General features: G+C 36.9%; 2 protein-coding genes across 4 annotated transcripts in view; one reads left to right on the forward strand and one right to left on the reverse strand.

The window, feature by feature from the left end:
• Positions 1-2929, reverse strand: part of LOC124215857 (disintegrin and metalloproteinase domain-containing protein 10) — a 350156-nt gene extending 347227 nt beyond the window's left edge. Inside the window, exons 1-2 of the mRNA XM_046619705.2 lie at positions 2643-2929; positions 2150-2236 (exon numbers count right to left, since the gene is read on the reverse strand). Coding sequence (XP_046475661.1) covers positions 2150-2160 — 11 coding nt within the window. The 5' untranslated portion in view covers positions 2161-2236; positions 2643-2929. The remainder of the gene's footprint in view (positions 1-2149; positions 2237-2642) is intronic.
• A 273-nt stretch (positions 2930-3202) lies between these two features.
• Positions 3203-15556, forward strand: Nrx-IV (neurexin-4). Of its 3 annotated transcripts, none has more exons than XM_046619846.2 (11): positions 3203-3442; positions 3709-3804; positions 7972-8168; positions 8620-8761; positions 8856-9226; positions 9323-9661; positions 9750-10227; positions 10314-10643; positions 10728-11033; positions 11737-12363; positions 12472-15556. In XM_046619846.2, exons 1-11 carry the CDS (start codon positions 3376-3378, stop codon positions 13323-13325), a joined length of 3807 nt encoding a protein of 1268 aa, XP_046475802.1. In that variant the 5' UTR covers positions 3203-3375; the 3' UTR covers positions 13326-15556. The 3 variants fall into 3 exon arrangements, with proteins under 3 accessions (XP_046475802.1, XP_046475801.1, XP_046475803.1); XM_046619845.2 differs by lacking the exon at positions 7972-8168 and adding an exon at positions 7276-7472 and having other exon boundaries at positions 3204-3442; XM_046619847.2 differs by lacking the exons at positions 3203-3442; positions 3709-3804 and adding an exon at positions 7333-7472.
• The last annotated feature ends 263 nt before the right edge of the window (positions 15557-15819 follow it).

A 15819-nucleotide genomic window follows, 5' to 3' on the forward strand; every position in this document is an offset into this window, starting at 1 on the left:
ATTCTAACTACCTCTCTAAAAAATGATCATATTTTGCAGTGTCAACACATCCATATTCAGATACCGATAAAGCAACAAAGGCGTGGGAGGCTCATCTGTGTTAAAATTCAAGCAACGTATGTTTACCTGTTTTATAGTCAAGTTTTCTCTCCTAGCTTTTGGTCCGTTAGATTGTAACACGCTAGAGTATTTGAGAATTACGAGTCGGATGTTCTCTTTTTCAGAATTCCATTAAATATTCCTATCTCATTTCATATAGCGACTCTTTGATTTGAAATGACAAATGGCAGAAATTTCAATGAAAACTAGAAAACTTCAGCGATCTATTTTCAGCTAGGAATCTTAACGAAGCTTGGTCTCCACTGGAGTTCCACTTTGAATTTAATTCCACCATTCAATCTCTTATTGATAATACTAAAATAGCAGAGTCGTCGATCAATTGAAGTTAAACATAGATTCGAAAGTTGATCTGCAAATTATAAATGAATTGGACTTTAAGGAACTATAAAAGCCTCGTTGACCTACGTCAAATGAATTTGACGACTGTCACAACCAAAGAACCTTCACATTCGAACGAATATGTAATGAAGTGCGGTATTAGCTATGGGACAAAGAGTTTTCACCATGCTACTTACGAGCATTATAGGAAGATGACAATATCAAAACAACGTTTCAAGATTACAAGAGACTTTCAATTTTCAAGATATTCGTGTGATTGTCGACTTTCATCTAGCAAAGTGCTCGGAAGAAAAACCACAGAGGTATGTAAAAAGCAATGCGAATGGTAACAGAAATAAAATAAATAAACAGATGTGCTTGAAAAGAGGTTTATTGTGTATTTCGTTCCATCTGCAACATAGGCACTGATCCAACACTCTAGTAAATTGTTCATACTTCAACGGGATGTGGGGTCGTTGTAACAGTAACACAAATTGAGACGTGTTCAAGTTGAAGACTTCATCTCGGAAGGTAGAGAAATTGTGTGTAATTGGAACAGAAACATTGAATAAATTTACTTGAGTGAATGTAATCGAACCGAAATGAAAATTTTCCTTTATTCAACGATTTTTGTTAAGTTATTACTTCGATGCGGATGTACAACCATTCCGAAAAAGAATAAAGTGCACAGCTAGACGGAGTAAAAACTGTTTTTGTTTCAAGTCTACTCAAGAACCTTGTAACTTTGATTGAAGAGATGATTGTATTGCGAGATGCATGAGAGCTTTGAAATTGAACGAATCGTGATTGTGGGAGAAATTATTTATACGAAGATACGAAAGCTGGAACATCAATATGTAGGTAATCTTGTGTTTGCTTCATAAAATGTGTGTTGTATATCTAATGTTGATTTATTCAATGACAATCTACTTTGTAGAATTAAGCTTTATAAAATGGCCTACACTGCAGAGAGCTGTAAATACACTGTTCTTCAAATGTATGGGATATCGAAGTGGAAAAAATTCCCTAAAAAAAGGTCAACATCATTTCTGAAATGTTTGCTCACTATATCTTACTACAATAATGTAATTAATAAATTAGCGTCCCTCCAAAAACGAGTTATAAAAATTGTAATGACATCTAATACGAATAAAACGCTGCAAAGACTCAAGTGTTCGTTTGATGTCGAGGCTTTACGCAATCCATATGATTATCATTATCAAAATTTCGAATCTTCCAACATAACAACGAGGAAAAAAGGTTTGATGCTACCCACGATCTACAAAACTGCTAACTTCAAAAGCAGTTTCATAACTTCGTTGAAGTTATTTATAGCCATTTAGTATAAATGGCGTACATCGATGCAATTTTAAAGACGCGAGCAAAGCTCAATAATGTGAGTTTTAATACTATCTTTTTAGTTTCTTATTCTATTCTCTTTACCTGTTACCTTAATCTTAATTTTTAGTTTACAAACACCATTATTACGCACAGGCAATTTTACCTGCCTCGTTAGGTTTTATTTGCGTGTGTAAAATATTGTAAATAATATTCTGCTGCTCAATAAATATGACACGTGGAATATGAAAATACTACTACATAATGAAATCACGTTCCCTTATTTAGCCATCGCTTTGTCACATGGCCAATAGAAAAAATCAACACACGAAAAACAGAAAAAAGATAACAGGTTGAAATTCATGCGACTCACCCATTCTGCATCGCGACGATCTGTGCAAGCCTATCACAACACAAGTATATCCGCAATAAACCCTCATCCGCAGCTTATCTCCTGGTCCTGGAATTAAAATCCGTTTTTTATTATTTGAACATAAACGTCGTAGTATTTTTGCGCCTGTCGATTGTTTCGGTTGCTTCGGTGTTATCTGAAATCGCTTTACGTGAATATAGTCAAACGCCGAAACAAATGCATTCTTCTATTAAATTCACTTGTTCGGCGAACGCGTGAGGAAAAAAAGAGACACACATGTACAAAACGGTCGAACAAGAGGAAGCGTAGAGTAAATGAAAACAAAAACAACCGCCCACAAACATTCCGAAAACGGAGTATCAAATATCGATTCTAAAAATCATATAGACAAAAAGTAGTGAGAATATTTCGGAAGCATTTTCTTATAGAAATAGTGTTTAGTCGAATAAATTATGTGATACAATAAACAAATGCAATAAGCTCGTACTTGTACCTTGCATTTATCGTTAAATTTGATTCAATTCAGCCTCCAGATTTGATCGAAAGTTAGGAAGCATGCGAACCGACTACGAGCAACGTCCACAAATCACAACCGTTGACTGAAAACTGTTATCCCAACGGAACGGTTTCGTGTATCACATGAAATTGCATGTCGATAAAAAAACTACCGCATTACTGTCACGGCTTTACGTAGCCTCAGGCTTGCTTACTTACAGAGTAATGATCGCGATATTTTTCCCAAGAGCAAGCGTTCGAAACCCCGATTCCTCTAAAGTTAATCAAAAGTTTACACCAAGTTCAGCCTGTCTCGAAACTACACAGAAAAAATTGAACGTCGTATAAACCGTGTCGAAAAAAATGGGGCGTTAATCATTTGTCTCGTCACAACCAACTGCCGATCACTGATGCAAATAGTGCTGCTCTCTTTCGGAATGCTTACAAAGCGTTGGAAAGTCGGACAGGTCTCGAGTTCGTCTTTCGGCCACCGAATGTCGCTCCGATAGATTTAAAAAATGTATGGATCAGCCAATAGACGTTGGGTGGAAACTTGGAAAGTGTCAACTGTGTGTGCGTCACTGGCAACTATAGTCTGACTATTCATTCGGCCACCTCACACAGCCAGAGATTGAGTCGACTCACCGACTCGGACCGCGGCATTGCGTGGATCATTCATTAGTCAACCAGAGTTGGGTGTAACCCGTGTAACCGCAAATTCAAGCAATGTTATGATGTGCGTTATCAAGTACATCGTTCTTCTCTTCACCCTCGTATCAGTGCCGAAAACAAACGGATGTAAGTTGAAGCGACGAGCATATTCGAAAACAATTGAACCGAAGCATGTAGCTCTGATTCCGATAGACGAAATAATATTGTTTCAAACGTGAACTATCCCTTTGGGCCAAGCCCATATAACGCTCAACATGGCGTTGGCTTGCTCCAAACGGCGACGTTATTCCGAAGACGAATTATCCAACCCTTGATTCTCTCATCATCGCCAAATTACGCCGAGGTAAAACCTGACGCTTCGTAGTTTATTGTTGTTTTTTTTTTTCTTTCAGATGATTACGATTGCGGCATGCCACTGCTTGAGAAGGCTCAACTAAAGGCTACATCATCCCTGTCCGAACGAGGACCCGAAAATGCCAGGCTTAACGGTAAAAATTTTTAGAATATCGTTTGATTTTTACGTCGAAAGACACAGGGCGAGACTAAGTCGGTTTAGCTGAATCCAAAATCGAACCAAACATGTGGATGTGGTGAAAATACGCCTGCCTTGAATACTGTGTTGTTGTTATACCGTAGCTTCTTCTTGTTGTCGGCTACTAGCTTTTCTCCTTATTACTCTTGATGTTGTAATCTCAAATTTACTTTCTTTCAATGAATCTTCGCTGGCACAAATATCGACTTCTTTGATTTCAATTATTCTCCAAACCTACAAAAAATTCTCATTGTTTATTAGTTCATTCAAACGAGAGGTTTGCAGGGCAGTCTTGCAAGCATTTATGTCACATACTCAGGGCTGATAACAATTCACTTTTGTTAATTCTTTCTATACGTATTGATCGCATCTTCTGTTACAATCATCTGACACGCTCCAAGTTCCTACTAACGATAAATTATATGCTATACTATTCACGTTCAAATTTGTCAGGTCAGAATAATCATATTGAAATTTTACAAGTAGGTAATAAAAAAAAATTCACCTAATCGTGTAACAGCAAGGTTCTAAAGAAACTATACAATTTTTGTCACCACAAAATATATCTAAAACAAGCTTGATCAGCCAATTGAAAGAAATCAATAAAATGGTACAGTACACTTTCCGTAACTTCCTGCTCTCAGAACACTCAGGCCTAAGCTTTTATAGTAAGAAAAAATCAAAGTTGAATAGTACCCTGACTAAGCAAGATTATCTTTTTTTTTTATTATAATATACCAGTGTTTAACACATCGTGACATTGAGACATAAATTTTCATGAAACGATACGCGAACAAAGTAGTCGCTAACAAACGACGCACGTTGAGTTTCCCCAGTAGATATAGAAGTAACTTTTTTATTGCGAAAAGTATTTAGTCAACTCGATGAATGCATTGTACGTACTTCTCTACATCAGGTAATCACTCCTATCATTTTTATCAAAATTAGTGCTATCAGCCCTGTACGTATCATTCTAGATATACTAGCACTCATCCATCAGAAGATAAGCATGTAACTCTTTGAATCCTTGCCTTTATCGCCTCGTCAATACTCAGGGTTGTTGCAACCTGAGAAATTTCTAAGATTTGCAAAAATATATTCAAACCAAGATCTGAGACAATATTATACGCTAATATGGGTTTTATTTAGAATTCTAATTTCTGTCATAGACTGTGACTGAAAGCGTCAATATGAAAAGTTGTAATGCAAGAATCTAATGTGTGAATTAAAAATTTGTAACAATCCTGTATCACTTTCACTTATATCCACATTACGAAAGTGACCAGGTATTATTTTAACAGTAGATAATTTTTAGCTCAAAACGTCAGTTGGTTTCTTACATGTAGATAAGAAATTTTATAGCATAGAAAAATGACACAATTTTGAAGTTCAAACCATGCAACAACCCTGATTTATTTCCATATATTCAGGTTCAACCTTAGGTCTGAGTTTGGTAATCGAATAATAGCCAGGAAAAAAGTAAAATTGCGTCTTGTATATTTGCTTCAGGTGGATACTAAGAAGTCCCAAAATTTTACAAAACGGAGCCTGTCGTAGAAGTCCGCTGTGAAACAGTTTATTTATATATTGAAAAAAGAAAGAACGTAACTTATTTCAACATATCTGATTCTTGTTATGATAAAAATGGCAAGGTCGAGTGTTCGATGGGCGTTCAATTGGTTGCAATGGGATCCAAGTGAGACGGAATTCCTAAAAGCTATTTCTTGCATACAAATCGAAGAGAAGGAAAGAATCGGTAGATTCGTGTTTAAAAAAGATGCGAGAGCCTCTCTTGTCGGCAGATTGTTGATGCGTAAATTTGTAAATGAGTACGGCAATATTCCTTACGGTGATGTATCGTTCGGTAGAGATGAAAGTGATCGGCCCTTCGTGAATGGCGACGTTAAGAATCTAAACTTCAACGTGTCCCATCAGGGAAGCTACACAGTCATTGCTGGGGAAGTTAGAAATTTACTGTTAGGAGTCGATGTAATGAAGCTCGAGTACACCGGTGGTAAAAACTTGGCTGAATTTTTCCGAATTATGAATAGAAATTTTACACCTACCGAGTGGAACTCGATCAGAGGAGGTAACTCAAAATCTGAAATGGATCAAGTATCTATGTTTTGCAGACATTGGTCTCTGAAGGAAAGCTATGTCAAAGCTATAGGCGTAGGAATAACTATGGATTTATCAAGAATTTCATTCAAAACAAATTCGCCCTTAGTGGCGGGTCAGTTAGTTACGGACACTGAACTCTACTTAGACGGGGTGAAACAGAACTGGCTCTTTGAGGAATCGTTACTTGATTCAGATCACTGCGTTTCCGTTGCCTTACAAGAAAACAAATCTGCCCCAGAATCTCGCGGTATTAAATTTGAAACAATGAACTTTGAAAAGCTAATGGAAAATTCAGTTTCCCTTCATTCATTGGACCTCGAATATTGCAAGAAATACTTTGCCAAGCCCGAGCAGCCCGAGAAAAGATTTAGCTAGAGAAGTTTTGTTATCTTTATTAGTAAGTAATGTTGAATGTGAACGAGTATTCACAAAATGAGAATTGTCATCGCATTTAAATATCGACAAACCCATATTTTATTAAAAATACGTGATTAATTATTATTATTATTATCTGACGTAACAACCGATAAGCATTGTACGATTATTATTGAATCAGTGGGTAAATAAATAAAGGATTACATACAGCCGAACCAGCCATTTATTTTTGAAAATATGTTAGATTTTGCATTCCAGCTTCCTCTATTATTTAGACTAACCTGATGGCTATTATTTAGACTACCGTCAATCGACCAAAGCTAGACTGAAACAATGGTAGGCTTTGACAAGTGTTTGAACTTGATCAATATTTATTTCTCTTTCATAATTCAGTTCCCTCTCCACTTGTATCTCTATATATTTTATGCAAACAACTTTATTGATCGGCATCAAACTAAGCCAGATGTTCCCTGTACAATGTTTCATGCTTCTGACTAATTTTACATTCTGAGTCCTTGAATTTCAAATTACTAGAGGTAAAACTGAGGTAAAGTTCAATGAAACCGGAACAAACTTTACCCCCGCGTTATTTTCTGTAAATCGTTAGTAATAACTTTGAATCTATCTATCCATCCACCTTCTATTAATAGTACGACCATAGCAGAATAATCAATTGTTCAGCTAAATATATGTCTAGTCCAAGTTTCATACGAGGAGAAATTTACTACTCGGTTCGACTGTATTAAGATTTTCTTTGTAGCAATTAAAGGATAGTCTGAAAAGTATTTTTCCGACAATTATTTATCACCTTTGCCAGAGGCTAGATCTTTGTGTGTTATTATTTATTACCTCGTACTATTGGAAACATAGTAAATGCCTAGTTAAGTTCAGTTTGAGTTGCTTGCATGCGTAAAATATTGTTGGGACATAGGCGGAAACGCATGGACAGCTAGCAGCTCTGATTTTGACCAATACCTCATCATCGAACTGAACGAAGTGATGAACTTGACGTCCATCGCCACCCAGGGGCGTTCGCACTCGAGCGAATATGTGATGGAGTACGGTATTAGCTATGGCACAAACGGTCTTGACTATGCTGATTACAAGGAGGAAGACGGCAACACCAAGGTAATTTTCAGCGATTACAGAAGGCTATCATTTCGCAGCGTATCTGTGTGTTCGTCATTCTTTCACCTAATGTATTATTCCAAAAAGTGACGAAACAGCTGACTGGCTGAGTGTAAGACGAACGCGTTTGATATATATATTTTAAGTTATTTTATCAATATCCCTCTTATTAATCCAATAATAAATCGTTGATGGTCTTAACGGGCTTAAGGGTCGGTGTAACAATAATGTATGATACACGATGTGAGTAATTATGCATGAGTAATCTATCCGCTTGCATGGTAGTAGTGGAAATTAGTGTAATCGCCGCTGGAAGATCCTGCCCCCTACATTGTATCACCTTGGACTGAAAATGAAGGATCATAAAAGAGACTATTGTGCGAAAAGAAAAACATTGTACAATCGTTATACTTATGTGTTTCTGAACCTGTTTCACTTTTTCTGCTTCTCTTCTACTATCTGCTTTCAACAACAATTGGATACGGGCTGGGAATTGCAGGGGATTCGGCATGGTCACCGGACACCAGCAGCTACGATCAGCATCTGACAATGAAGCTGAAAGAAAGATACGATATACGCAGTATTGCGACGCGTGGTCGTGCACATACTAACGAATTCGTAACCGAATATATTGTCCAATATTCAAACGACGGTTCGGCCTGGACAAGTTATGAAAGCGAGGATGGTGTGGACGAGGTACTGAGAAAGAATATTGGAAAAAATCAATTGATATTTTTCGCGTTTGGTACTCTAAAAACCTTTGATATATACTACTACTTTCGAGTGTTTATTCGATGGATGTTTTTCTTTATTAGGCAGTACCAAATGATACGCAGTACAACGATATTCAAAGAAATATTTAATTTTCCAATAATTCATCCAGCCACTATCGCATAATTTATTATTTCACTTTTGTGACTAACACTCTATCTAATACCAACTTGTTGCTACACAATTGCACAAATTCTTGTTTCACCACGTATGCATATTACAGTAGCGGTAGAAATTTTTGACAATAATCTTTTCACTAAAAAATCAATTTCTGTGGCAATATGATCAGTTTCGGTGTATAACTTATCTAACAAGAGGGAAGGAATTAAACTAACACTTTTCCCAACTGGCCTGCTAAATTGTCATTCCCTTACAGATGTTCAAAGGCAACGTAAACGGAGATATGATTAAATTGAACAAATTTGAGGTGCCTATAATTGCGAGATGGATTAGAATAAATCCAACTCGATGGAGGGATAGAATATCCCTGCGCGTTGAGCTCTACGGATGCAATTATGGTATTAGCTACACTCTGTATCAAAATCATTTTATCTGTAGTATTGGAATAGCTTAGATCCTTTCTCACGATTCAACTCTATCAACTAATTATAGTATCTGACGTGCTGTCCTTCAATGGCTCATCGCTCGTACGTTGGGATCTTCTTCGAGAGCCAATCGAAACGGACAGACATTCTCTCCGTTTTCGTTTCAAAACTAACAATGCCGACGGAGTGTTGGTGTACTCTCGTGGAACGCAAGGGGACTTTTTAGCCTTACAATTGCGAGACAACAGAATGCTGCTAAACATAGACTTGGGGTCTGGTGTCATGACGAGTTTATCCGTCGGAAGTCTGTTGGACGATAATATGTGGCATGATGTTGTAATATCCAGAAACAGAAGGACGATTTCATTCTCAGTTGACAGGGTATTAATCAAAGGAAGAATCAAAGGGGAGTTTTACCGTCTTGACTTGAACAGAGCTGTACGTAACTTTCTTTTTTTTAAATCTATCGCAATCAGGGTTTAACTTTGAAAATAAATAGAACAAAAATAAACACCGTCTCTCGTTTGTTAACAGTTCTTCATCGGCGGGGTGCCAAATAGGCAAGACGGCTTAGTGGTAAATCAAAATTTCACCGGATGTATAGAGAACTTTTATCTAAACACTACCAGTTTCTTCCACGAGCTTAAAGAAACTGAAATAACTGGCGAAAATCTTAGATACCACAAAGTGAATACGATTTACTACTGTCCAGAACCTCCTATAATTCCAATAACATTCTTGACACCGCAATCATTCGCTCGACTGAGAGGGTATGAAGGAGTTTACTCATTAAATATTTCGCTCGCATTCCGAACGTACGAACATCAAGGAATGATTATGTATCATCAATTTACTTCTCCTGGATACGTAAAAGTGAGTGATAATTGTAATGCTAATCATTTTTCAATCGATAAACATGTACTCGATTGAATACAAGTGACATGACTACTTGTGTTTGTAGCTGTTCCTCGAAGAGGGAAAAATAAAAGTGGAAATACAAACCCAAGGTAATCCAAAAGTGATATTGGATAACTTTGACGATATGTTTAATGATGGAAAATGGCACCAAGTTGTACTGACGATACAGAAAAATAGTCTCACACTCAATGTGGATGGTCGTCCAATGCGGACGCGACGTTTACTGGATATGACAACAGGTTCGTTATACTTGATTGGTGGGGGCGTATTCGGAACAGGAACAAATCGAGGATTCGTTGGATGTATGAGAATGATTACCGTTGACGGAAATTATAAACTACCTACCGATTGGAAGGAGGATGAATACTGTTGCAAAAATGAAGTTGTCTTTGATGCTTGTCAAATGACAGATCGATGCAACCCTAATCCCTGCAAACATGCAGGAATTTGTCGTCAAACCTCCGACGAGTTTACATGCGACTGTACAAATACCGGCTATGCAGGAGCCGTCTGTCATACATGTATGTAGCAAAGTGTAATGAAGTTTCAAACGACCCTTTTGACTCTGGATGACCTGAGCATAAAACTGATTTCAATTTCTGTTTAGCCCTGCATCCGCTGTCGTGCGAGGCCTACAAAAATACAAATTCTGTTAATCAGAGAGCTGAAATAAAAATTGATGTTGACGCAAGCGGGCCTTTACGCCCGTTTCCTGTCACGTGTGAATTCTATGCCGATGGAAGAGTAATGACTGTTCTCAGACATAGTAATGAGCTACCAACACCAGTTAACGGGTTTGAAGAACCGGGAAGTTTTATTCAAGACGTGAATTACGATGCCGACTTTGACCAAATCGAAGCTTTGTTGAATCGTTCCACCAGCTGTTCGCAAAGAATCAATTACGCTTGCAAAGAGTCGAGACTTTTCAACTCGCCAGGTTTGTAAAACCGAATACCGAAGTATATAAATAAAATTTCACTGACCATAGCCAAATAATAATTTCCAATAATTTATCTTACAGTTCCGATAACCGAAGATTTCCGACCAAATTCATGGTGGGTCAGCAGAGGCAATCAACGCATGGATTACTGGGGTGGTGCGCTCCCAGGGTCTCGTAAATGCGAATGTGGAGTTCTTGGAACTTGTGTAGAACCGACAAAGTGGTGTAATTGCGACTCAGGGCTTGAGAGCTGGCAAGAGGATGGCGGTGACATTACCGAAAAACAGCATCTGCCTGTAAAGCAGTTACGGCTTGGTGATACTGGAACGCCACTTGATGAAAAAGAGGGAAGATATACTCTCGGACCTTTGATCTGCGAAGGCGATGGTAAACAAAAAAAACTATAATTATCTGCGGTAACACTGATCATCGTCGACTCTTTTCTAATTTACCCTATCAAATTTCTCTGTAAGGTACCGAATTACCGTGGGTACATTTGGGTAAGCAGAAGATCATCTATCTGCTAATATAGGAATCAATTGAAGTGCCTAGGTTTACGGTAGCTTTAAAATTTCCATAGCTGACACGAGTATAGTTGTTGTAACAATCTCCAATCCTGTAATTAATTTATTCAACAACTTTGTTTGTCTTATTTTTGTCTATTTGGACTTTCACCTTTCCAAAGTAATTCCAAAGCAGCATAGACGATTAGCCTCATCCAATAATAATTACCCTTGGCAGAATATTTCCAAATATTTGCCAGTTTGACAAAAGAGCATTTCTGTATATTTTTCTACCCGCACACAGAATCCCAACGAAATCTTGTGTGTAAAATTGAAACGTACTTAGGGAACCTAGAAGTATGTGAACCATATTGAATGAACCATACGATTATTAAATTTCGTCACCCAATTTGTACTTACCATAAATCATTTTAAACCTATTTAAACAAATATTCAATGAAAATAATGCAGAGATAAAATTAAGAATACTGATATATTGACAGTTACGAAATGAAAGAAAAAAGAACGGAAATAACTGAAACACATTTCAATTCAAAGTGCGTGACAAATCACAATTTTCATTTCAGATCTGTTCAAAAACGTTATCACGTTTCGCATTGTTGATGCTACGATTAATCTACCAACATTCGACATGGGTCACAGCGGCGATATTTATTTTGAATTTAAAACCACAATTCAAGATGCAGTGATCATTCATAGCAAGGGACCTACAGATTACATCAAAGTATCTATTCACGGAGGAAACCAAATTCACTTCCAATATCAGGCTGGAGGTGGGCCGCTGGCTGTTAGCGTTCAAACATCGTACAGCCTAGCCAACAATCAATGGCATTCTGTATCTGTGGAAAGAAACCGCAAGGAGGCCAGAATCGTTATCGATGGAGCTCTTAAGAACGAAGTCAGAGAACCACCTGGCCCGGTCAGAGCGCTACATCTTACCTCTGATCTTATAATCGGAGCAACAATTGATTACAGAGATGGCTACGTCGGATGCATCAGAGCGATGTTATTGAACGGAGTGTTACAAGATCTGAGAAGCCATGCTAGAAGAGGAATCTACGGAGTGAGCACCGATTGTGTAGGGAGATGCGAAAGCAGCCCGTGTCTGAACAATGGAACATGTTTGGAGAGATTTGATGGATACGCGTGTGACTGCAGATGGACAGCTTTTAAAGGACCAATTTGTGCAGATGGTAAGTTAATTTATCTATAGGTTTTACGCTTTTATGAGACAACTAATACAGTACACATCTTTGATCAGAGATAGGTCGTTAAAATTTTGTTTCCTTATGTGTTTTCAGAAATTGGTGTAAACATGCGACAGAGCTCGATGATTAAGTACGATTTCATGGGAAGCTGGCGTTCTACTATAGCTGAAAAAATTCGCGTTGGATTCACAACGACGAATCCCAAGGGTTTTTTGATAGGTCTATTTTCTAACATTTCCGGAGAATACATGACGATAATGGTATCCAACAGTGGACATCTCCGTGTCGTTTTTGACTTTGGTTTTGAAAGACAGGAAGTAATATTCCCTGATAAAAACTTCGGCTTAGGCCAGTACCACGACGTCAGAATAAGCAGACAAAATTCCGGGGCAACCCTGGTCATACAGGTCGACAACTACGAGCCAAAACTTTTCAATTTCAACATCAAGGCTTCTGCCGATGCTCAGTTCAACAACATCCAGTACATGTACATCGGTAAAAACGAATCTATGACCGAGGGATTTACTGGCTGCTTGTCTAGAGTTGAGTTTGACGATATTTACCCGCTGAAGCTTCTCTTCCAAGAAAGCGGACCAGCTAATGTAAGATCGTTGGGCAGTCAGCTGACGGAAGATTTCTGCGGAGTTGAGCCCGTTACTCACCCGCCGAATATAGTTGAAACTAGACCACCGCCGCAAGTCGACGAGGACAAACTGAGGGCAGCTTACCATGAAACTGATACAGCCATACTGGGAACTGTACTGGCTATCTTACTGATAGCCCTGATAATAATGGCAATGCTTATTGGCAGGTACATGTCCAGGCATAAGGGAGAGTATCTAACGCAGGAAGACAAAGGAGCCGAAATGGCTTTGGACCCAGATTCCGCAGTCGTCCATTCCACGACTGGTCACCAAGTTCAAAAAAAGAAAGAATGGTTTATTTAATTTTAGTACACTGCCCCCGATTCTATCGTGCCGAAAATGTGTACGATTCAATGCTTTTTATACAGAAAAACGTATTTTATAAAATAGCTGACTGTTTGTCACGTCAAACGTGGAATCTCTGTGTACAATAAACACGAACGTACAGTCGACATAATTTGCAATTGAATTTCAAACTACTTATGAAGAAATAATTCGTCAAAAAAAGACACTAAACTATTATTCGGTTTGATTTCAATCTTACGGTTTGACGTAGTTAAGAAAAAGTTGAACTTTCAGAAATCCGGATTTTTTTTATCATTTTTTCATCGTCACGTAATCGCAAACTCATCTTCTTTCGAGCAATGTCCAAATTAGAATTTATAATCAAGATTATTATTATTAATTGTCGATTGCTTGGTTCAGTCTGTTAGTTTATACAAATCCATTGATTAATATATACCCATTTTTACACTAGATTTATAATTTCTTAGCATTTAAATTTTATCTCATTGGTAAAACAAAATGGAAAGAAAAACAATAATAATTATAATAAGCAGAGACTTGCTTCTCAGTTGATGTACAAACATTTTCTACTGCTAACAATTATTTGATATTATATTTATCTTTCTGTCCTTTATTATCATAATCTCTACTAGTTGTAATAATTACCGTCCAACGTGCATCTAACGAAAATATACTTTGTATTATTATTATTTTTATTATTATTTTGTATTTTTTGATCTTTTTTGTTTACGAATACTATTATCTACATCACTTGTGTTAAAATTATTTATCGAATTTAATGTCATTCCCTTGATTTTCACTCAAAACAATCTGGTTTGCATATAAATTACTTGTTTGTTTTGTACATACTCCATTCTACGTAATGATAGTAAATTTTAATTCTGGGTTGTGGTTCCTGTAAGATTGTATGCCATATCTAACTTCGCGCCAATGATGTATCGGTACAAATAAAGCTGACAGTAGTTGGAATAATAAAATATCTTGTTGCAGAATAATGTCATAAATAATAATGAATGTCAGTAGAGATATCGCAGATTTTCCACTAACAGGCAATTATCTATCGTACTCTTTGTTCCAGACAAAGATTGAACCACAACCTTTAATTTATGATTTGTAGTGGCGCTTACACATGGTGAATTGCAGAAATAAATATTAATAAAATTCTGATACATTCCGAAAACAAAAAAAGTGTACACATATTGTTTCAATTTTTTTCATAACACGCCTATTATGTTAGCCTTACTCTAGACGAAGAAATACATGGATCTGAAAAATTGTGATATATCATTTAAAATGTCTCAACTGGGAAAAAGAAAATATCAAATCGTAAGAAATCTTTGTTCCATCAAATGGCTATCAGTAGCACTTATAGAAGCTTAACTATCCAACAATAGTAATACATAGATTATAAATTAATTATTTATTGGGAGTATGCAAATATTCATTGATTTATTGAACTATATTCTCATAGGGAATACGGTTTCTTTTTCCTGTTATTCAAGGCATAGATGATAACGTGACTACTTGCTTAGAATTGATTATTTTTCACTCAAATTCCTAGCTGTGCCTTCAGACTGAGTAACAGGGTGCTAGCGTAGGAATGTTTCTCAGTGACGATAATTACGTAGACTTGAGAATGTGAAGTGAGATCTACAAAATTTTTTAGATGGAAAAAGTAACTTCAACTGCCTGCATCCAATAAACTCACAATAAAACTGTAAATACGTTCAGTAAACAGTTCGATAAAAGAAACCCTTTGCTCATTTGGTTAATTATACCAAGTGTCAAATTTTTTAATAGTTGTGTTCGGTACTGCTCAGAGTCGTACCAGCTAGAACCTGCTTTTTTAACTTTTGAATATTTTATATATTATCCTGATTGCGGCATAAATGTAGTAGTGCAACGAATAAGTTGTGAAAATTCACACCAAAAACAAACAAGTTGAAAACTGTTTGTAATTGCACGCCATATCGAAAGAAAAAAGTGGGAACAGACCGGACTGGACGTGTAGAATAATTTCAATATGAATACTAACACTCATATTATGAACGAGATGAATTGAAGCACCATTCGAATCACACACTGAGTAAATCACATAACACTACGATAAGTTTTAAGTTACGTGGTGTTTATAATGAAAATTATAGTGGTAATGACACCAATTTTGTAGAACTAGGAAGTTATTTGGCCCAATGACTTTTGTAAGAATAAATATTTATAGTGAAAAATTTGACATGTTATTAAAGTTACTCCTAAACATCCCATTCCAACTGTATTTATAGCACCTGAAAGACTAAATTGGTATTATTCACACCTCATTGCTGGAAATAAATGAAAATTAAAGAATGTAACTTGTCAACTCAGCGAACATTATTGAGATGATCAAAATTCTCTCCGCACGTGAAGTTGTGTTGAATATACATATACAGCTCTAGCGATGATCCCCACAATTTCAATGTCTTTCAAACTCTCTTTACATCCACAGCGTGCG

Source organism: Neodiprion pinetum, chromosome 4, assembly GCF_021155775.2.
Source record: "Neodiprion pinetum isolate iyNeoPine1 chromosome 4, iyNeoPine1.2, whole genome shotgun sequence".
Taxonomy (NCBI): Eukaryota; Metazoa; Arthropoda; class Insecta; order Hymenoptera; family Diprionidae; genus Neodiprion; species Neodiprion pinetum.